Source organism: Biomphalaria glabrata, chromosome 9 (genome assembly GCF_947242115.1).
Source record: "Biomphalaria glabrata chromosome 9, xgBioGlab47.1, whole genome shotgun sequence".
NCBI lineage: Eukaryota > Metazoa > Mollusca > Gastropoda > Planorbidae > Biomphalaria > Biomphalaria glabrata.
The window spans coordinates 35,873,168-35,896,431 of NC_074719.1; the positions used below are offsets into that span (position 1 = coordinate 35,873,168).

At 39.5% G+C, this 23,264-nt stretch overlaps 1 protein-coding gene across 3 annotated transcripts in view; it reads right to left on the minus strand.

Annotated features, from left to right (window-relative positions):
• Positions 1-2,064: 2,064 nt before the first annotated feature.
• LOC106073566 (alpha-(1,3)-fucosyltransferase C-like) overlaps positions 2,065-23,264 on the minus strand; it is a 53,884-nt gene continuing 32,684 nt past the window's right edge. For 2 of the 3 annotated variants that reach the window (XM_056041025.1, XM_056041024.1), the window contains exons 2-5: positions 22,867-22,995; positions 14,177-14,263; positions 11,060-11,895; positions 2,065-6,224 (exon numbers count right to left, since the gene is read on the minus strand). In XM_056041025.1, coding sequence (XP_055897000.1) covers positions 6,051-6,224; positions 11,060-11,895; positions 14,177-14,263; positions 22,867-22,990 — 1,221 coding nt within the window. In that variant the 5' untranslated portion in view covers positions 22,991-22,995 and the 3' untranslated portion in view covers positions 2,065-6,050. The remainder of the gene's footprint in view (positions 6,225-11,059; positions 11,896-14,176; positions 14,264-22,866; positions 22,996-23,264) is intronic. The other variant, XM_056041026.1, reaches the window with a different exon arrangement.

The following is a 23,264-nucleotide window of genomic DNA, read 5'->3' on the forward strand; positions in this document are numbered from 1 at the left end:
ACGTATCAATAAATCAATCAAGCCGAGACATAAATTTACCACAAAAGATGTTTTATCATAATAGCAATGCGAAAATAACGCATATGAAAAAAAAAATGGCGGTAACAATAAAACTGTTAACATCAAACTAATAAAATGGGACTGTCACGAATCTCAACTCTCCTCCAGCACACACACACACACACACACATACGCATGAACATCAGACTATTGACCCGTATCCCCCTAAAGTGACTTGCTACTGTCTTGGAGGTGATGTTTAAAGGATGTAGTCGGGGCTAACACGTAAAAAAAATGTAACAGTATCGATAGATACGTAGTTGTTTTTTTTTTACTAGTGTTAATTAAATAAACGTTATCAATAATTAATTAATTGTACTAATTATGGAATCATGCGAGAAGAAAACCCTTAGCGTTTTGAGGCAACAGATTACAATTATGTCACCCTGTCTTGGTTTTAAAGAGTTACATCTCGATTATAATTGATAATCAAGACGACCCTTGCAGACGTGATATGCAACTTGTTGCATCTAGTTATAATTGACAATTCAAACCCGGGCATAATTAAGAAGGCCCGGGCATAATTAAGAAGATTTGGGCAGAAGTAATGTATAATTTGTTTTACAGTCTTGAGGCTGAAATTGTCTCAGGCCTTGAGATTTGAGGCTAGAGTAGCCCAGCTGGATTCACATTAAGTTCAATTTTGTCACTTGGAAGTCTACAGGGAAGAAAGATGTGTAGCCACAGCAGATTCGTTCTCCTCTTAACTAGAAGTATTCATCAACACTCTTTCTAGATCTAGTACTGTTAGGGTTGAGAATTATTGCCGGAAAAAAAGGCGTTGTAGTCTCCCCTAGACAGTGCTCCCGAAGATCATAGGCAGGCCTGCAGCAGTGTCGCCCTCCGAAAAGAAACCTGTTAGGTATATTTTATATGTCTATCACAGACTTGGATAACATCGTCATGATGGATAGGCAGCCCATAATCTTTTGATTTGAGGCTCATGGAAGCTTCATTGTAACTCTCTAGGATCATCTATAGCCTCTCAGTACAAAATGTGATACACCTATAATGAATTACTTAGTCTGAAAACTATTCGAATTTAAATAGTTTTAAGACTAAATAATTCATTCAAATTAATAGCGATTTATGGCATATATGCTGGGATAGTGCAACCCCCCCTCTCCCGAAAGAAATGTACTTTCTAACCACTTTATGTTTTATTATTCCCCCCCCCCCCCCTTTTTCACCCGGCCTCGTGCATATGGGACTTATTTATACAGTCAATGAATTTGTCTTTAAAAAGAAGTTCAGGGTTTAAAAGTAAACAAGAAAAACATTTAAAAAATAACTTAAAAAAAAAAAAGACAATACATCCATTATACAACTTAAAATAAAATAAAGTATAAGCCAAGTGTCGATCTCGTACAATGGCACCCTCAGCTCTACGTAGACCTACCAACGACGTTACTTATTTGGCCAGAGAACATTGGATAATCATTGGATTGTTTATTGGCAATTTCATTTTATAGACATCTAGAATTAGATCTAATTTCCCATTTAGAACTCTTTAAGTTCTAGTCTAAACCTACTTCTAGAATCAAGATGTAATCTATACTAGATTTACATAAAAAAATATAAGCAAAGCTTGGATAATCTATCAATAAAATGAAAGCAACTATACCTTTAATTAACAACTAAGTTATCGCTAAACTACGGCTGATTACGCCATGCTTGTTAATACTATTTTATAGCCAAATTTAAATTTATTTATTTTTTTATTTTAGTTAGAAAAATTATTACGTTCAAACTAGAGTTTTCTATGTGTGGCCAACAAGCTAATAATTCATTCCTCAGCAATATACATCAACTGTCAACTTTCTAGAAAAATCGTTAAAGACGTTTTTGAGATCTGTGTCCAGGTTCCACCCTTCACCCAGCAGGTTCCATGATGTTCTGACTTGAATAGAGGTATTGTAACAAAACCTAAGATTTTCACTTTGTGTTGTACTAACAAACAAACAAATATCCACAAACACACACAAAAAGTCCTAAATCTGAATCAACTGTTAACACGGACAACAGTGTATTTATTATATATATAAAAAACAAACTTCCAAAAACACAGTTAGGTGATCAAGGCCATCACAAAGTCCTGGAGATTATTTCCAATTGAAAACAGGGGCTACTGTTGCAAAGATGAAAGGATACCAACAGTTCAATGTCGTCCATCAAATGCTTTCAAGTGTAACTAGAAGATATATATCAGTGAGTGTTCTATGATTAAAAAAAATATTGTACCATTGATTCGGGTTAAATCTTATTTTTTAAAATGTTCGGGACATAAATGTGAATAAATGTTCACTTTGTCACTAACACTGTCACATATATACCTGATTGATTACCTCTTCACAATATAAACAGTGTTTCAATACATAAACAGTCACAATTTGTAATCGAGGAAGAATGGGTTGATTGAGGAGGAATGGGTTGATCGAGGAGGAAAGGGTTGATTGAGCAGGAATGGGTTGATCGAGGAGGAAAGGGTTGATTGAGGAGGAAAGGGTTGATTGAGGAGGAAAGGGTTGATTGAGGAGGAATGGGTTGATCGAGGAGGAAAGGGTTGATTGAGGAGGAAAGGGTTGATCGAGGAAGAATGGTTTGATCGAGGAAGAATGGTTTGATTGAGGAGGAATGGGTTGATTGAGGAGGAATGGGTTGATTGAGGAGGAATGGGTTGATTGAGGAGGAATGGGTTGATTGAGGAGGAATGGGTTGATTGAGGAGGAATGGGTTGATTGAGGAGGAATGGGTTGATTGAGGAGGAATGGGTTGATTGAGGAAGAATGGGTTGATTGAAAAGGAATGGGTTGATCGAGGAAGAATGGTTTGATCGAGGAGGAATGGGTTGATTGAGGAAGAATGGGTTGATCGAGGAAGAATGGGTTGATTGAGGAAGAATGGGTTGATCGAGGAAAATTGGGTTGATCGAGGAAGAATGTGTTGATTGAGGAGGAATGGGTTGATCGAGGAAGAATGGGTTGATCGAGGAAGAATGGTTTGATTGAGGAAGAATGGGTTGATAGAGGAAGAATGGGTTGATTGAGGAGGAATGGGTTGATCGAGGAGGAAAGGGTTGATCGAGGAGGAATGGGTTGATTGAGGAGGAATGGGTTGATTGAGGAGGAATAGGTTGATTGAGGAGGAATGGGTTGATTGAGGAGGAATGGGTTGATCGAGGAGGAATGGGTTGATTGAGGAGGAATGGGTTGATCGAGGAGGAAAGGGTTGATCGAGGAGGAAAGGGTTGATTGAGGAAGAATGGTTTGATTGAGGATTAATGGGTTGATTGAGGAGGAATGGGTTGATTGAGGAAGAATGGGTTGATTGAGGAGGAATGGGTTGATCGAGGAAGAATGGTTTGATTGAGGAGGAATGGGTTGATTGAGGAGGAATGAGTTGATTGAGGAGGAAATGGTTGATTGAGGAGGAATGAGTTGACCGGAAAGTAGTCGAAGTATGAGATGACTGCGGTTTGATGTCCAGACAAAAACAGATCTAGGAGTCAATACTGTAACCTGGATTTCGTTGGGAAAGGTCAACACCACATTGATTTGCCAATGGTTTACAATATGTGGAACTTGGTTTTCTTAATACAAATAACTTCTACATTAAGTTAATACAAATTCCAACAGACAGGGCACTCCCTAAGCCTGCATGAGGTTAGTCAGTTTAAGGGGAGGGAATACTACTAGAACAATAAAGTTATTAAAGAGTAAATGAAATGGAAATGAAAAAGTATTTTTTTAAATCACATTCAACATAAGATAAACAAATATATAGTTGTAAAAAAAAGTCATATTATATTATGTACAAATAACATTATCTTATATATATGGAATGGTCTGATACACACATATTGTATTCACTTTACATAAAAGCACACATTGAGATTACATCAAGCAATGTTTAAAGGTGTCTCAAGTGATAAGTAACATTCAGCAACATGTACCATTGTTCTTACTGGAGATTTTCACGAGAAACTAAACAGTACGCTCAATATAAATTCACTGTCGCCAGCTAAAGAAATTCAAAAGGCTGAGTTCTACTTTTAAATGTGAGTCAGCTGATCTTTGTATCATACCTCCTGTATTACCGCTGATTAGTTGCCCATTTGTTTTAACTAAAGAGTAAAATCTAATGCTTATCCTAAATTTAAATTCTAGTATGCAATAAACGGAAGAGCTTGTGAAATAAGGATTCTGCAGTGCTAAATAGTGCAACAACAAAAAAAAACTTTCAAAAGAAACATAACTCTGTCAAGACTTTAGTCTGTACACCGGATATACCAAAATAAATTGTAGCTATTTATAGTTTTTTTTCCGCCATGGATGAAAATATCAAACATTAAACACAGGCAGTTTAGAGATGTGTTATTGATACGGAGAAGACTGTGTTGCCTCGGATATATATGCTTCATGCAGACAGACGAATTTCCACGAACAACTTTTAAGATGTTAACGGAACCAGACCCAAGAGACGCTCTAGATTAGACTTCGGCGATGCAAGTAGGCGTGTCCTCGTGCACAATTACTTAAGACTTCGACCTCCCGCGCTGTTCGGCGTATTGGGCGGCAAGGTGTCTCCACAAGGATCTGTCACTGGCAATGTCTGAAGCCTCCTCCCACCTGGTGTCCACTGTTCTGAGGTCCTCCATAAATGTGTGGCGCCAAGTTATACGAGGACGTCCCTGTTTGCGCTGTTTCCTCGTGTTGGTCTCCATGTCATCGCAACTCTTATTATGCGTAGTTCATGTCCCGCAAACCTCAATCGACGCTCTGTCACAATCTCACTAAGTCTTCGACTCACAGTTCGGCAATAGAATTTCCTTGTTTGAGACGGTTATCAATAAAAAAATATGATGTGACAGAATGAAGACAGATTGTACTTGCTGGTAAGACCTCTCACAAAAGGCTTGAGTCTCCCTTAGTCAGAAGAAAGCTGAAAAGCAGAATCACGTCAATTGAGAATACACGGAAAAGTTTGTCACTCCAGAATGTCTATTTAGTTTCCATCATAAGGAGAAGCAATCAACATAAGCTGTTTCTTTGTGCAAACTTAATGTGTTCTGTAACTGAAGCCTTTCATGTACATTAACAAAAGGTTTAATCTTCAGAAGAAATGTAAAGTATTCAACAAATTGTAACATTGGATTTCATCGCAAGCAATTTTTTTCTATCTCTCAAACACATGACTTGGTTAATCTAAAGAATGCTACAGTTGTGAAGGCATATGCTGGCCCCTCAATGATGAAAGTCAATATATAAGTGAGATTACAAATCTAAATGTGGTGTAAGTTTACTAACATGGATTTCACATATGGATAACATAAAAATACGAATCACCAAGCAACAAGAATGCTTTTTAAGTCAAACAATGTTGGACAATCTTATATATATATATATATATATATATATATATATATACCAAATACTGATTCACGTATCAAGAGATCTCACAAACTATCAAACGGATTTCCATGAATTTTTGTACACTGGTTCCTTTTACCACTTAGTGCTCACTAAAACATGGTTTTGATAGCTTCGAAGCCTTAAGGCCCCTATTTTCTTTTTAATGAAATTAAAAAGTAATTATCTCAATTACAGACTACATTTTTTATATTAATTTTACCAATATATTAATGTATAATCTGTTCCATTCACGAAAAGATATAGGTGCCTAATCAACATCCATGATTCTTGAATTTTCAAATGCAAATATATTGTTTTTAACGAAATTTTTCTATCCGGAACTAACCAATTTTTGTTACAACTTAAATTTTTAGTTTTTTAAAGAACCAGAAGTGCAATGTTGATACATTTATATTGTTTCAAGTTATTTCTAATTACTTCAAGTTAGGTAACTCTCAACGTTCTGATGGTGCAAACCCAGGACACAACTTGTGCTTCCTTGCTCCTTCCCTGCCAGCATCAACCTGACATTCAAAGATTCTATCCTAATGGAATGTGAGACTTGAACTCAAGTTCTTTTCAAACATCTTGAGGTTTACGACAAGTATTGTGAGACCACCAGTGATACACATTCTCGTAAACACAAGAGATGGGGCCGACTGCATGCAAAGCTTGACACAAGTGGCAGAATGGCAGATTTGGACCGAGCACCTCATATTGCCAGACCCACTGTAACTTCTTGATATATTCTTCCTGAAAGAAAAAAGCAATTCAAACCTAAGATGAAGTGACAACAGATAATTGTATTATTGTGACAGATAAGTAGTTCATTGTGACAGGTAAATGGTTCATTGTGATAGATAATTGTATCATTGTGACAGATAAGTAGTTCATTGTGACAGGTAATTGTATCAGTGTGACAGATAAGTTGTTCATTGTGACAGGTAATTGTATCAGTGTGACAGGTAGTTGGTACATTGTGAAAGATAAGTGGTTCATTGTGACAGATTATTGTTTCATTGTGGCAGGTAAATGGTACATTGTGACAGATAAGTGGTTCATTGTGACAGATAATTGTTTCATTGTGGCAGATGAGTAGTTCATTGTGACAGACAATTGTTTCATTGTGACAGATAAATGGTTAATTGTGATATTCCCATCAAGTAATTTACAAAGGGTATTAACAAACATTCTTATCAGGATATCATAATTAGAATGGTCTCCCTTTTTGCAACAAACTAAATTAGACATAGCTTCAACAGGACTGCCCAGGAGATATTTTTTATAAGGTCTTAGGGGTGCCCTAACAAGTCCTGGATCAAATGACATAATTTGTAAGGACAATTTTAGTTTAATGCTATGTATAACATTAAATGTACCTCCTTGTCGGTGCGTAGATTATGGCATTCTAGCACCAATGTGTATTAAGTGCACAATTTGTGAACGCACTTTCTTTTTGTTGTAAGCTGATGGAGTGTTTTTGTTCTGCTGGTGTAACGTTTGTTTAGATTCTTCTGCGTTCCCCTGTTTAGGGTGAGTATCTAAGGCATAACTGCGTTTCGCAGTTGTTTTGATGCCATGGTGATAGTCTACTAGACCTTTTTAGTTTGTCTTTACTTTGTCTTTACAGGGAGTTAGTTTGGGATTGGAAGTCTACGCTGGTGACTAGAGACAGCAGTGTGTTGTGTTGTGGTTTCGAACATTAATGTGTACGTTATGGGACAGCAAGGTGTAGAATTATTATTTAATTAATAGATCCACAATATTAGAATGTTCATCATAACTTAAAGTCCTATCATTAAACATTTACATTGTCAACAGTGAGTCATTTATTTATTGCAAGTACGAAGGTGCCTGGTTGAATGTCAGGGGCCCGGGCAAACGAGCTAAGGCCTTAACATAACCCTGACACTCCTTTTAATGAGTTTTTATCAATGTTGTCATAAATGTTCACCATTTAGACCTTGCGGTTGATACGGCAGATAATGTAAAGGTATCTGATTCTGTTTGAGTTGCGCACCTTTGTAATATTTATTTCCCATATGTATAGTATGAGTCCAGCCAACCCTAATAGGTACCTGACTTAAGATGGGGAAAGTAAAGGCGATTGGTCGTTGTGCTTGCCACATGACACCCTGCTCATTAACTGTTGGCCAAAGAAACTGATGCCCTATAAACCGTACGGTCTGAAAGGGGGACTATACTTTACTATAGTATATGTATAGTTAAAAATAAACCCTTTCAGCGAGAATGATCATGGCGTAGAAATATACCAATGTGCTTACCTATAGCAATAACAATTTTATTTGTTTCAAACCAAAGGTCAGGCTAAAGACCACGAGTCGCCGTACGACGTGCTACCAGCACGAAGGCGATGTCCAAAGCGCTATTAGTTCCCCCCCCCCCTAGGAAATATTGACTCCATTCCTTCACGTACTGTCCTTTCAAATGTAAGAGCTTTAAGTCCTGGGTTTAAATTGTCAGAGCTTGGGATTTCAACTCATGGGGGGGTGGGGGTAACCCGAGTGTACATCTTGTGGTTTTAAGTTCAGTTTACGTGACACGTGAATGTGTAAAGCCACAGAACACAGTTCGATACAGAGAATTCACTATCTATGTTTTATTTAGATGTTCTTACTTTTCAAAAAGGATCAGTTGACAATAGGTTTTCACTTCTTCTAAAACTAATACCAATGGTTAAGAGGACTACAATGAATTAATTGTGTTCCCATTTAATTAATCTCTCGATCTGACAGAAAATGTCTTTTAAATTGAATAATAATCATTTCTTTTCTAGGCCTAGAGCGTCTTTAACAAATACGATGAAGGTTCATACCATAGACATATATATATACTATATCTAGACTGGAGATGGAGACTTTTTAACACTACAAAAAATGTGAAAATTTTTTAGAAAGTTGGATCAAGGCGTTGTTTTGTAAAGTAGTTAAAAGAAGTAAAGACTATTTTTTTCATCCCTAACCTATGTAACATATAATTTAATTTTTAGATCTAGATCTAGTAAATGAACATAAAAAATAAGAGTAGGCCTACTCTCGTCTCATAATTATTATTTTGCTATTTTTAGATACATAATCTTCTTTATCAAAAGACTGAATGCAACACCAAATTGTGATTTTTTGTCTATTTTAGATAATCAATTACTAGATCTAGATTTAAATAATAAAATTATATGTTACATAGGTTAGGGTGAAAAAACACAACTACTTGACTTCTTTGAACTACTTGACAAAACAACGCCTTGATCCAACTGTCTACACAATGTTCACGAGCGATCAGTCGCGGATAAGAATTTATTTCCGGTTTCCAGTCTAGTAGTAGATATAAGTCTATGGTTCATACTTTGCTGATAAATGTCACAATTAGTTTAGAGAGTATTTTTGTTTCTAATCTATTCATTCTTAATTGTAATTGCACCAAGAAAATGCGCCTCCTTTTTTTTTTGCCGCTATGTTTTAATTTACTATGATTTCAACTGACACTTATTATTGTTGCTTGCTTGTGGCCATGTTGAGATTATTAAAATAAGCCGTGTCCTGAAAAGATTTGTGCTAATGGGCAGCTTTAAAGCCTTGGATATATTCTTTGGTAGGACTCTTTTGACCACCAGTATAGGGTTTTATACATTTTTCTATGTGGATTTGTTTCGTATTTCTATTTTTAGATTACGCATAAGAGTCTTCTTATTTAGCTTTATAGGGGGGCAGTATTGGTGTTACCATTGCCAGTATTGGTGTTACCATTGCCAGTATTGGTGTTACCATTGCTAGTATTGGTGTTGCATGGATGGTTCGGAATTACCATTGCCAGTATTGGTGTTGCATGGATGATTCGGAAATACCATTGCCAGTATTGGTGTTGCATGGATGGTTCGGAATTACCATTGCCAGTATTGGTGTTGCATGGATGATTCGGAATTACCATTTCCAGTATTGGTGTTTTATTGTCGGTTCAGAAGTATCTGAAATTCCTTGATTGATATTGCCAGTGTTGGTGTTTCATAACCAGTTTTCAAGTATCTTTATCGGTGCAGTGGTGTAGCTAGGAATTTGCCATCATTTGTGGGCCAGGGGGCTTGACCTCTTTGGGGGCCCCCGCATTATGTGTAATATTTAATGTAGAAAAACAATTTCGAACACTCATTTGCCCCCCCCCCCCTCGAAAAAGGAAGAACATATTTGATTACAGTTGACTATCTCTCAAACCTTGTCGAAGCTGACTTACTGACAATGTCTACCACAACCGAGGTTATTAGGAATGTGAAGGATCATTTCACCAGATTCGCAAAGAGTCCGTAAACTCATGTCTTCTCATATCGCACATCAGATTCGAGCCGCGACACCCCTAAGCAAAGAGTCCGTAAAGTCATGTCTTCTCATATCGAAAAATCAGATCCGAGCCGCGACGCCCCTAAGCAAAGAGTCCGTAAAGTCATGTCTTCTCATATCGCACATCAGATCCGAGCCGGGACACCCCTAAGCAAAGAGTCCGTAAAGTCATGTCTTCTCATATCGCACATCAGATTCGAGCCGCGACACCCCTAAGCAAAGAGTCCGTAAAGTCATGTCTTCTCATATCGAAAAATCAGATCCGAGCCGCGACGCCCCTAAGCAAAGAGTCCGTAAAGTCATGTCTTCTCATATCGCACATCAGATCCGAGCCGGGACACCCCTAAGCAAAGAGTCCGTAAAGTCATGTCTTCTCATATCGCACATCAGATCCGAGCCGGGACACCCCTAAGCTGACGGAAAAGCTGAGGCCGCAGTAAAACAATTTTAAAAAAACATGATGAAGAAGACAATCAGAACTTGAGGAAATCAATACGAAGCCCTGTTAGAGCGAACTAAAAGGGCAGCGGTTACAGACCAGCCCGAAGTGTTTGAATAGAATACCGCGGTCATTACTACCGGAAAAGAAAACAGGTGAGACAGAAAGCTACCCAGAAGGACAGAGTGAAAGTCCATCACAGAAACACAATCAAGTAACGTTACAACAAAAAATTACCCCGATCTGACAAATATGTATTTCCAGAGTCCAGGTAACAATGCAATCGCCCCCTACCACCCCACCAAATCGACCATAATACTAGAGGGGGGGACGGCATAAATAAAAATAATATTGATATTATTTAAAATATATTATTAACATAAGTCAAGAATTCGTATACAAATTGTGTGATTTGTCTCCTCCCCCCCCCCCCCGGCTGAATCCGCCAGTGGCCATGACAATATTTTTATCATAACTGAGCCGTTTCAATTCAGGATAGCTAGGGAACACACTGAAATAATAAATAGCTTAAATCAACACTTAAATAGAAAAAAGACGGTTAACAGATCGTGTGTGGTGCCCCGACGGTTCAACGGACAAATGGATAGGTGAAAGTGGTGAATGTGAACTTTTATTTCCACTTTACCTACATCAACCTCAGACTCAATGGGATTAGAGCCACTTCAGAATAACTTTTCTCTACACCAGGAGAGGTACTAGTATATAAAAGTATATATTTGTCTCTACTTTTCTAGTGATTATATACGTTTTAAGAGCTCAATAACTAGTCAACAACTTACTTCATTACTGGCCAATTCCTTCAGATACTGAGCCAACTTTTCTGGGGAGGGAAAATCTTTGACATTTATCACAGAGTTGGGAGGGAAGAGAGAATCGTAATTGGCGCCGCCTCTGACCACAGGGACCAGAGTATTGAGTTCAAGGACGTTCAACAGTTTCTCAGTCACGTAGTCCACGCACAGAGAGTTCTCAAAGGAAAGATAAAACTTGTAATCGTTGTCCAAAAGTTTAAGGCACTCTTTCCTGTCCTCACACTTCAAGGTGCCACACTTGCCATAGATGTCAACGGGAATGTGTTTGGAGAGCTGCTCAACGTACTTCTCACGAAGACTGTCCGTGGGGCAATGGCTGACAAACCAAGCCACCAGTTTCGTCTTGTTGGCAAACTTCTGCTTCCAATTCTTACGCTGCCTTTCCATAACATCTTCAGACAGAGGCGTCACCCTGGGTCTCATTCGAACGTAGCCGTGCCAAAACTCCGAATCGTATCTGTAGGACATCGTCCAGTCGAACTTATTCCACCATCGAGGTTCACCAAAATGGGCGTTTTCGGAGTACAAATGGGTCTCCACTGTGAAGAACACCCACTTTTGGCCAGGCACTTTTTGGGGCGGAGTTCGGTCGACGGTGTACATATGACTGTAAAAGACCACGACGTCAGCTTCATTGAATCTTTTCTCATCTGTGGTCACCTCACATTTCTTGTCACAGTTGTCAAACATTTTGAAGCCGAGCATGTTCTTGAGATCGTAGAAGTCCGGGAATCTGTAAAACAGCAAGACTTTTGTGTCCACTGCTTTTTTCAAGACCATTTCATTTTTGATGCATTGAAATCCTGAAAGAAAAAGAAATGGAGTTTCGATTGTCAACGTAAAAATATATTAGTTATACAGACAAAAACATAACTATAGTTTTTTCTTACTTCAAAGTGAAAGAATTATATATCCTACACATACAAACATTTTAATATTTATCGGATTTTTTGTTGTAATTTTTATAACGATCTAAATAATAAATAATTAAACAATTCAAAACACTTAAAGTTTTATTTAATTATGTTTAAAATATGTTTTAGAATATTTAAATTTAGAAAGCCAAAGGTGATATTTACTAGCTGCTTAGCCCTTCTAAATGTGGGCGAACAAATGAATATATCTAAACATACAATGACTTAATATATATATATATATATATATATATATATATATATATATATATATATATATAGAGAGAGAGAGAGAGAGAGAGAGAGAGAGAGAAATAGATAGATAGATAGATATAGATATAGATAGATAGATAGATAGATAGATAGATAGATAGATATAGATAGATAGATAGATATATTTATATATTCCATATGTTTTTATTATCATATCATATATATTATCATATTAAACTAAATTGCGTAAGCCTACTTTGATGCTAAAAGTTAGCATTGTGTGATTTGTGGGTCGCGACCCCTTTGGGGGTCGATTAACGATTTGACAGGGGTCGCCTAAGACCATCGAAAAAATGAATAGGTTTGTCCATTTTACTATTGCTGTGTGTGTATACGGAGGGGGGGGGGGGGTCGCGGCAGAGTGGGGGGGGGGTGGTAAAAAGGGGTCGCCGATCCTAAAAGGTTGAGAACCGCTGGCATAGATGCGGTAGAATGTTCTAGCTATCAGTTGACACAATCAGTTCGCTTTACTTTTCTGCCCGTACACATCTGGTTCAAATCGCAATTGCAGTGGTTCTCACGACACAAACATGTGGAGGTAGTAAGTCTTGTGAGGACGTGACACTAGGGCACAGCAAGTCTAAGGTAAACATAGACTACATCCACATCAATACACAGAGCAATCGTGTCAGCTTCTGTTAGTACAGAGGGGGGGGGGATTCATATTTCCGTTCGAAGACAAAAAACAAAACAAGTGGAAGGCACATCACGTGTACTGAGATGTCGTGGCGGGTCGAAGAAGCAACCCTGACGTTATGCGTATTTAATGTGAAAGCAATTAGGTCACTCGATATAAACTCCAGAGCTTCTTGTATACTCCACAGTCATCGTTTTTGTTAAAGTGACAACAGACCGTCTGTATGTATGACCTGCATCCTCTGCTAGTCTGGATAGCATACTGATGAGACACAGTACTTTGCTTAATGAATGACTCTACTTGTCAATGTGTTTTCTATTTCTGCACCATGGAGTGAAAGCTTGTCAGCATTTTGGGTCAATAACCTCGATGTCATCCATCAGATGGCAGCTTCAGCCGGCTATATTCTCTGTGTTATATTTTCTGCATCTTCCTTAGTAGACCTACAAGATCCACACTAGCTGTAGACCTACAAGATCCACACTAGCTGTAGACCTACAAGATCCACACTAGCTAAGTCAAAGAGAGCTTCGGGGTGCATTCAATAAAGCTGTTACTTTGTATGGTATGTGCGTAGACTACAGAAAGCATTTATCAGCAAGCTTTTAATATTAATTGCAATCACATGCTATTAACAGTAAATGTACCTATTAGGTTGTCAAAAACTGTTTTTATTACATATACTTTAATAGGATATAAAATTTTAAAGTTCCTTTACAAAAGAGGCAATATACAAACTATAAACATAAAGAAGTCATGCAAAGGTAAAAAAAAAATTATTCAAGTTAAACTAAAACGTCAACTAAATAAAATACTAATAGGCCTACTTTATATATAAAACAACATTAAACCATAAAACATGCTGATTTTTTTTAAAGAACAATAAATAAATAAAAAGAAATATGAAAAAGCAACAGATGTCTAAGGTTAAGGTACAATTCAATGTAGACTACTGCCTACAATTCGAGGCTGTAGACCTATCCACTTATTAAGCATAAGATATATTAGAGCCAGAAAATCGATCCATTAATATTTCCATGCTATGCATTGATATTAAAGTCCATTTACTGAGTATTATTTAGGCTGAAAACAAATTTACAGTTAGATTAAAAATAAAATACTGAGCATGCAATCAATAAAACAGGAGCAGTGTTGTTTGAATTCCCCTTAGTTTTCTCTTAATATACAGACGATATGAGGTTTAAAAGAAAAACTAAACTGAAATGAAAATCTCTGATTCAATGATGTTTGGAAACATACCTGTAACATTCAAAGTTAAGCTTGGAGAATTGGGGACTTTATCAGCATTCTTTAATGTAGATTTACCCGTCACACTGGAGGAGATACCTGTAACAGTGGATGCGACTGAATAAAAATTCAGGTAAGAATGGATAAAATACCTGCAAGGCTGGATGAGAAACTCATTACACTGAACGCAATACCTGGAAGAATTGATGAAATGCCTTTAAAAGTGCATGAAATTCCTGTTAGAGGGATGAAATAACTTTTAGACTGGATGGAATACCTGAAACAGTGGATGGGATAACTATAACAGTGGACGGAATACGTGTAACAGTGGATGGAATACCTGTAACATTGGATGGAATACATGTAACATTGGATGGAATACCTGTAACAATGGATGGAATACATGTAATAGTGGATGGAATACCTGTAACAGTGGATTGAATACATGTAACAGTAGATGGAATACATGTAACAATGGATAGAATAAATGTACCATTGGATAGAATACCAGTAACAGTGGATGGAATACATGTAATAGAGGATGGAATACCTTAACAGTGGATGTGACTGTAAAAATACACGTTAGAATGGATACAATAACTGCATGAATGGAGACATACTCATGAGACGAAATACCTTTAAGAGGATTTGTTAGGGGATTTGAAATACGTATAAAAGGGTGGGTGAGGGTAAGATACCTATAATAGAGTATGAGTTTACTATAACGGGGCTATATACAAGGAAATATTTCTAATAAAGGATGCGACTGAATGAAATTCCTGTAAGAGGGGTGAAACACCTATAACAAAAGGAAATACCTCTAAGGTAATGAAATACCTAAAGAGGGGTGAAATATCTGTAAGAGGGGTGAAATACCTATAAGAGGGGTGAAATACCTAAAAGAGGGGGATTTGATTTGATTTTAGGCACATCGGCACAATTTAGGCCATGTCGTGCCTGCAGTCACTTAAGGACTACTCTCTCTCTAAACAACAAGGGCCAAATTCTATACAGTCATATCATTAAAATCAAGGTCTATTCACAGTTAAAATAGTAAAGGTAGTAAAAATTTAATTATTTGGTAAAAATCTAATGTAAATAGTACATGTTCACAGATTCATAAATCAGATCTTCGTAGACAACCCCGATTCCCGGATAAAGCCCAGTACCTTCCCAAGGTCGACATTATCAAATAGTGTTTTTAAGTTAGTGGCTCTAAAATATTTCTCCCTGACATCCTGGTATCTGGGGCAATCAACGAGGATATGTTCCACGGTGAGGCGAGAGTCACAGTACTCACAAAGTGGGGGCTCGTCTCTCTTCAGCACAAAAGAGTGGGTGATGTAGGTGTGGCCAATCCTAAGTCTAGACATGGCCGTGCTACCACGCCTTGTCAGACCCTTAGATGTGGGCCGCCACCTGACATCCGCCACAATCTGCCTGAGTTTATTGTGAGTCTCAGCCTCCCATCGGTTCTGCCACTCTCGATAGGTGGCAGAGGCAATACTTTGTCTCAGGTCCGAGCAGGGAATTTGGGTTCCTGACACCACATGATTTAGGGCTCTCTTTGCCTCTCTTTCTGCGGCTTCGTTTCCCTCAATGCCAACATGGGAGGGGACCCAGATGAAGGTGACATCCCTATGGTCGGCTGTTATTTGGTCCAACAGATTCAGGCTCTTATGTACCAATGGGATGTCAGTCTTCATCCGCCCCAAAGCTTGCAATGCAGATTTGGAGTCGGAGCAGATTATAAATTTCCTCCTTTCTGATGCTTTAACGGCCATAAGTGCAAGCGATATTGCATGCAATTCGGCCGTAAAGATGGAGCAGCCATCGGGGAGTCTACGGGAGATTGTTTTGTTCTGAAAGGAGCAGGCACACGCGACCTTTCCATCCATTTTGGATCCGTCTGTGTAGATGGTGCCACAATCTCCGTAGCACTCCTGCAGTTCCCTAAAGTGGACTTGTAGTATGCTTGGGTCTGTATTTTCCTTTTTGAAATTAAGGAGGGATAAATTTAATTTGGGTTTATTCATTAGCCAAGGAGGATTCTGAGGGGTTTCTATTTTAGAGATTTGGTCAATGGGTGAGGTTAAATTTTGGATGGGTTCTCTCATTCGAAGGCCCAACGGCTGTATGACGTTAGGCCTTCGATTGTATAATTCTACCTCTGTGGGGTTAAAAATGAGTCGAAAGCAGGGTTCGTGGGGTTGGATTTTAGCTTGACTATATACTGCATTGCAATCTTTTTCATTCTTATATCCATGGGGAGTTCTCCAGCCTCCACATGGAGACTTGGGATAGGTGATGTACGAAACGCGCCGAGACAGAGACGCAGGGCAGCATTTTGTATTGGTTCCAGTATTTTTAGATAAGTCTTCCTTGCTGTTCCATATATTATGGATCCGTAGTCTAGCTTGGATATAATTAGACTCCGATATAGCAGCAGCAAGGTATCTCTTTCAGCTCCCCAGTCCGTATGGCTGAGTACTGTAAGTATGTTTAATGACTTTTGGCATTTCCTTAATGTGGGGGAGAAAATTAAATTTGGAATCTAGGGTGAGGCCTAAAAATTTTGTAGTTTTCACGACAGGGATCTTCTTTTTGTGTATAAATAGTTCAGGGTCTGGGTGGAGTCCCCTTAAATTACAAAAATGCATACTAACTGTTTTGAAGTCCGAAAATTTAAAACCATTATCGTTTGCCCAATTTTGAATTTTGTTTAAACATAACTGTAATTTTCTTTCTAAGGTGTTTATGTTTTTCCCATAAGTAAAAATGACAAAGTCATCAACATACAAAGAACACTTTTTGCCAGGGGACAGAGCATTTATGATGCTATTTATTTTAATGTTGAACAGGGTGACTGACAGAATGCTGCCCTGGGGTACACCCATTTCCTGGTCATGAGTGTCAGAAGCGGAGTTGCCCACTCGAACCTGAAATTTTCGGTCTTTCAGGAATTCCCCCACAAAACGGGGAAGGTGTCCCTTAAGCCCCATAAGCTCCAGGTCACGTAGAATGCCATGTTTCCAGGTTGTGTCATAGGCCTTTTCTATATCGAAGAATACAGCTACTAGATGTTCTCTTCTAAGTAATGCATTTCTAATATAAGATTCCAGCCTTACCAGGTGGTCAGTTGTTGTCCGACCCTGCCGGAATCCGCACTGGTAGTTGGAGATCACTTTATTCCTCTCCAGATACCAGACCAGCCTACTGTTAATCATTCTTTCCATGGTTTTGCAGATGCAGCTTGTTAGTGCTATTGGTCGATAGTTAGCTGGGTCAGAGCCGTCTCTTCCCGGTTTAGGTATCGGTATAACTTTGGCTTTCCTCCAGCTGTTTGGTAAAGCGCCTGTTTGCCACACACAGTTATAGACCCCTAGCAGGACTGCCAATGAGGGTTCGGGAAGGTGCTTGAGGAACTGGTAATGGATTTCATCTTCTCCAGGCGCTCCGTCATGTGACTTGTCCAGCGATTCCCTCAGTTCCTCAAGCGAGAACGGTTTGTTGTAGTCTTTATTGTTCTCTGACCTGAAATCAATGGGGTGTCTATTCTCCCTGGTTTTGACTTTTTGGAACTCTGGCGTGTAGTGTGCAGTGGATGACTTTTCTGCTATTGAGGATGCAAGGCAGTCAGCTATTTCTCTGGGGGACGTGACAGTTCGTCCTTGGTTTTTCAAATGCCCTATTGCATTTGATTCTTTCCCTTTGATTCGCCTTACTGCCTTCCAAACCGCTCTAGCAGAAGTTATGGCATCCAGACTGCCGACAAAACTTCTCCAGAAATTACTTTGTCTGACCGTATGGCTTGTCTAGCCTTTGCTCTAGCTATCCTGAATAGCTTGGATTCTTTATAAATGCAGCCAGTCGTTTTTTCCTATCGCCAATAGCACTTTTGCAAGCTGTATCAAACCATGGTTTACTAGGCCGTTTTGGATTTGCGAAGGTTAGGGGGACAACTTTCCTGGCTATACTTAGTAGCTTGCTAGCAAAGGTATCAGCTGGGTTCTGTTCATCGATTATTATTTTAGATTTAACCATGTATTTTTAACATTGCTATTAATACTTGACACGATAGAAATCACGCACTGAGACTTAGAAACTGAAACACTTTTAAAGCAAAGGACGATAAAAATAATGGTTTCCCAGATGTGCTGTCTACCTTGAACTACTCTCATGAAAGTTCCTTAGTGTAAGATTGTTTTTGGTACAATAGGAAGTCAAGCTAGCCTGGAGGTAGATACAGGCTGCAGCAAGTGATAACCTTGTGAAGGGTTACCCTAGCTGCTACGGCCTATAGTGTGGTCTGTAGTTCTACCCTCTCATGGGGGATGCTGTCCTTCACAAGGATACAGACTCCACCTGATGCTCTCTCTGCATCCTCAACATTCTTGATGTAAGCACTGTAGCTTCGGAAACTGATGCTATCTTTCAGAAATGTTTCCTGTAAGCAGACAGCTACAGGAGTCTCAGAGTCCATCAGTAGCTGCATTTCCTCATAATTGGCCTTGAGGCCTCTACAATTCCACTGTACAATTCCATGGCTTATTCTAAATGACCTACTTGGAGCTATTTGGCCTTGCGAGGCCCCCGGAGGGGTTTCCCTTTAGTCCAGTGACCTTGGTATTTTTATTCTTGGGTTTGGATGGAGAGGAGGACAACCCCCTTTTGGGGGGAAGTCTTTCTCTCTGGAGAGGGGAGATCCCTCTGGTTAGAGCGGAGGTTATTTCCTCCTCTCTCACCTCGGGCATCCTCTCCGCTTTGATTTCTTCCCTTAGGGAGTTGGTCAACCTCTAATGCGGTAGAGGTTGGGGTGTCTGGCTGGCTTCTCTGAGGTGAACTTGTGTCAGCCATGATGTCTCCGGGTTCTCCCGGAGTGTTGGTTTTGACATGCTGTTCAGTCTCCATGCTCTCATCAGCGAGCACAGAGAACTTGTTCTTTAGCATGACAACAGGGCTTTCTTGTTTCTTCGGAGGTGTGTTCTTTGGCGGTGTTTTCTTCTGATTTGGAGGAGGAGGAGGGGGTGGTGGGGTCAATGTGTCCGTCTGTGTGGCTATGGATCTTCCTATCTTAGCAACAGCCTGGGCGTAGGTCTTTGTCAAGCCAAATTGGCCCTTGGGTAGGGCCAATACAGCCGATTTCGCCTGGCTGAAGGTACATCCATTTCTTGTCTTGTACTCCTGCACGGCAACCTCCTGTTTCCACACAGGGCAGTCCTTGGAGTAGGCTGAGAGGCCAGCGTGACAGTTTGGGCATTTGAACTGGGCTGTGCAGCCCTTGTCCTCATGACCCTCTCCAGCACATCTGGTACACACAGTGTTCCTCTTGCAGACTGCCGCGCCGTGTCCATAATCCTGGCACTTGAAGCACCTCATGGGGTTAGGTATGTAGGGCCTCAATGGAACTCGTAGGTATCCTGCCTTCACATACTCTGGCGGTGTCCTAGTTCCGAATGTGAGGATAATAGTGGCGGTTTTGACCTCTCACCATCACTGCGCCTGGTAATGCGCCGGGCATGGGTGACTCATTCAAAGCCCTCCACTATTTCCTTCTCGGAACATTCCAGTAGGTCCCTAGAGCTGATTACACCTCTGCTGGTGTTCAGACTCTTGTGTGGCATGACTTCCACTTGGGGATCACAGAGTCTTCTGCATCTTAAAAGCCCATCAGAGTGTGTCTTCTGTCCATTGACTTGTGTAGCTTAGACACACTCTTGGGCTCTCCCTTATAGATAAGGAAAGGGCTCAGCTTTGTCGGGCTTTCCCCCTCCTCTGTGCACCTGACCACCAAAAATGATGGCCAGGTAGTAAAGCTTTTTGTGGCCTCCTTCTTTTTTGCCTCAATACGGCGTCTCTTGCCCAGACTTAAATCTGGGGCAAGTAGTTTATTGGGGTTTTTTTTGTCCATATATATTCTTGTTAGTTCGGCACCTGTGCTCCCCACCCGCCATCGAGTCCAACAAGGGGTCGGGCCATTCGGAAGTCCAGAATGAGCCCGCCAGGGCTACACAGGTGCTATACTCCGTCAGCTGCTGCATCTGACATGTGTCCGATACAGCAGCTCCCTGATTGACCCTCCAGCCACCGCCCTCCAGCATAGGTCAATGACCAGCCGGTTGACCCAGAGCGGGCCATCTGGGCCTCAGGTCTAGGGGAACTTGGAGCCAAAGTATTGTGTTGTGGTGGTTTATCCTCAGATAGCCACCACTCAAACACCAGGATCTTTTTATCCCCCCTTACCCGTGGCAGTCCACGGCAAACGGACTGGTCAAGGACGTAGTGAGATTGATTTTAGAGATAAGGAGACAGTGTGATGATCAATGAAGGCAGACTGAGGAAAAGAGGAGGCAGACACAATGATAGAAAAGAAGTAGGGCACTTTTGAGCTCCAAAAGTGCCGAGGAAAGAGGAGCGCAGTTTAACGTCATGTCTCGGGACTATAAAAGAGGGGGATAAAATTACTGTATGAGGGGTGAAATACCTGTAAGAATGGGTGAATACTGTATGAGGTGATGTACCTGTAAGAAGGGATTAAATACATTTAAGAGTGAATAAAATACCTTGTAAGAAGAGATTAAACACATGTAAGAGGGCATAAAATATGTACTGAATCAAATACATATTAAAGGGGGAGGGGGGAGTAATAAAGCTTTTAAAGTGGATGGTAAACTTGTAAGACCGAATGTAGTAGAATGAATATCATTACTGTAACAGCCTTGTCAAGTTTGTATTTGGTAAAAGTTCAGAAGCGAAGACTCGTGAAAACTAAATACAGAGCCAATAGGAAATGGCCGGTTAAGTCAAATGTTTTAGAAAGCTGTCACGTATGGCCAGTGCCGTATTAAGATTTTAAAAGGCCCTATGTTATTTGAGATGTGGGGTCCTTTATAAGCCAGTGCTCTATATATTCTTTGGGGCCCTAAGCTATAGGTTGTGTTGCCCATAAATAAATCCGGCCCTGGCAGTGCTTATGTGGTCTAGCGCTGACCTCCCGAAAGGTGCCAAACACAAAGACTAAGACTAAGACTAAGACTAAGACTAAGACTGCTTTATTGATCCTTACGGAAATTTGTTGTGATTACAAGGACTCGTTTCTCATATAAAGACAACACAACAGAAACATACACATAAATACAACAGACAACATAAAGAGTTCATTCAGCGACTACACACAGGTATCTTGGTGCATTTCATGTTCCCTGATCAATGAGTGGCGGTGATAGAGTCTGACCGAGTGAGGTACGAACGAGTTTTTGTACCGCTCCGTTCTTGTTTTGATTGACAGCAGTCGCCCACTTCGCGACGACCTGGCGTAGTTCTGATGGAGCGGGTGGCCGTTGACTTCCAAGATTTTTTCGATTTTTCTTAGGCACGTTTGTTCAAAAAGTTCCTTTAAATGTGGTAATGTTGTGAGTGTATTTTTGATGCTTTTTTAATGATGTTTTCTAGACGTTGCAACAGTTTAGATGAGGCGTTGCCTTGCCAACAACTTATTCCGTATGTTAGCAGATTTTGTACAGTCGCGCCGTAAAATGTCTCAAGGATCTTCTTATTTAATTTAAAACTGTTGAGTTTGTATAGAAAAAAGAGTCGCTGGGCTGTTTTCTTTGTCAGAGTTCCAAGGTGGTCTTCCCATGAAAGCTTGTTGTTGATGATAATGCCTAGATATTTATATGCCTTTACTTGTTCTATAGATGTAGTGTTTATTTGCAGTTCACGTATAGTTTGTTTTTTCTTTCTAAAATCTATTATAAGTTCTTTAGTTTTTGTTACATTCAGTTCTAGAAAGTTGTCGGTGCACCAGTTTGTAAACTCTTCTATCGAGCTTCGATACTGAGTTTCGTCTCCTGAAATAAGACCGACTATGGCAGTATCATCAGCGAATTTAATGAGTTTAACTGAGTCATAGATGCTTCTTATGTCATTAGTGTAAAGAGTGTATAGCACAGGAGAAAGTACACAACCTTGTGGAGCACCCGTACATAGTACTCGAGTTGACGATTTGGTGTTGTTGACTTTAACATACTGGGGCCGTTGGGTTAAAAAGTTTAGAACCCATGCTTGCAAGTAAGGGCTTACATTTAAGTTACTCTGTTTATCATTAGATGTGGCTGTATGGTATTGAAAGCCGAGGAGAAATCTACGAAGAGGACTCGTGCATATGTTTTGGGTATATCGAGATGCTTATAAAGCTGGTCCAAAAGCAATAGAATGGCATCCTCAGTTCCTCTAGCTGCTTTGTATGCAAATTGGTGAGGGTCTAGGCTGTTATTGACATACACCAAACTGATAACATTTACTTTGTGCATCGAGGACTACCAAAAGAAAGATAAAGAGACGACCAAGATAATTAAAGAGAGCTGAATTGACATTTACATTTAGGTCATAATACCAGGCAGAGCTAGCATATCATTGGAATTGCAAAATTATAACAGAATCGTTTCAACAATGAATTGCTGAAAAAGATGAAAAAACAAAAAAAAAAACAAGTACATTTTTTTTTAAAACTTAGTAAACCAGAAACATGCTAAATTTAATATAAGAGTGTTACCTTCACAAGCAGACGCAGAGAACAAAAAAAAACAGAAGGTTATTAGTTACTTCTTGAGACCAAAACATATATGACTTTTAACAGACCAACAGAAATTGTAGAAATAAGCCTTTTTTTTTTTTTTTTTTTTACAAAAGGTCCTCTTTACCTGTGACATTGAAGGCCATGCGTCCCACTTTGTCCGTGTCGCCATCGAAAAAATTCCAAAATATGAGGACGGTACATAAGAACGAAGCAAAGAGTAACAACTTTGTTATCTGCCCTTGTCTCATGGTACCTGTGAAGGCAAACAATAATTTTAATTTACAAAGCTTATATCAGCTGTCTGTCTGTCTGCCTGTTAAAATGTTTGTACACGTTATCTGTGTCAAGCTGAAATTTCGCTCAATAAATTCTTTTACCTGACAACATAAGAATCGATTTTAAAATTAACCAATTAGCTCATTAACTATTGGAAAATAATTATTTTGTTTGGTATCTCAAACAAGGGAAAAATTGTACTTGACTGAAGTCGTAGTATAAGCTGAATTACTCCCCTTTGTAGAT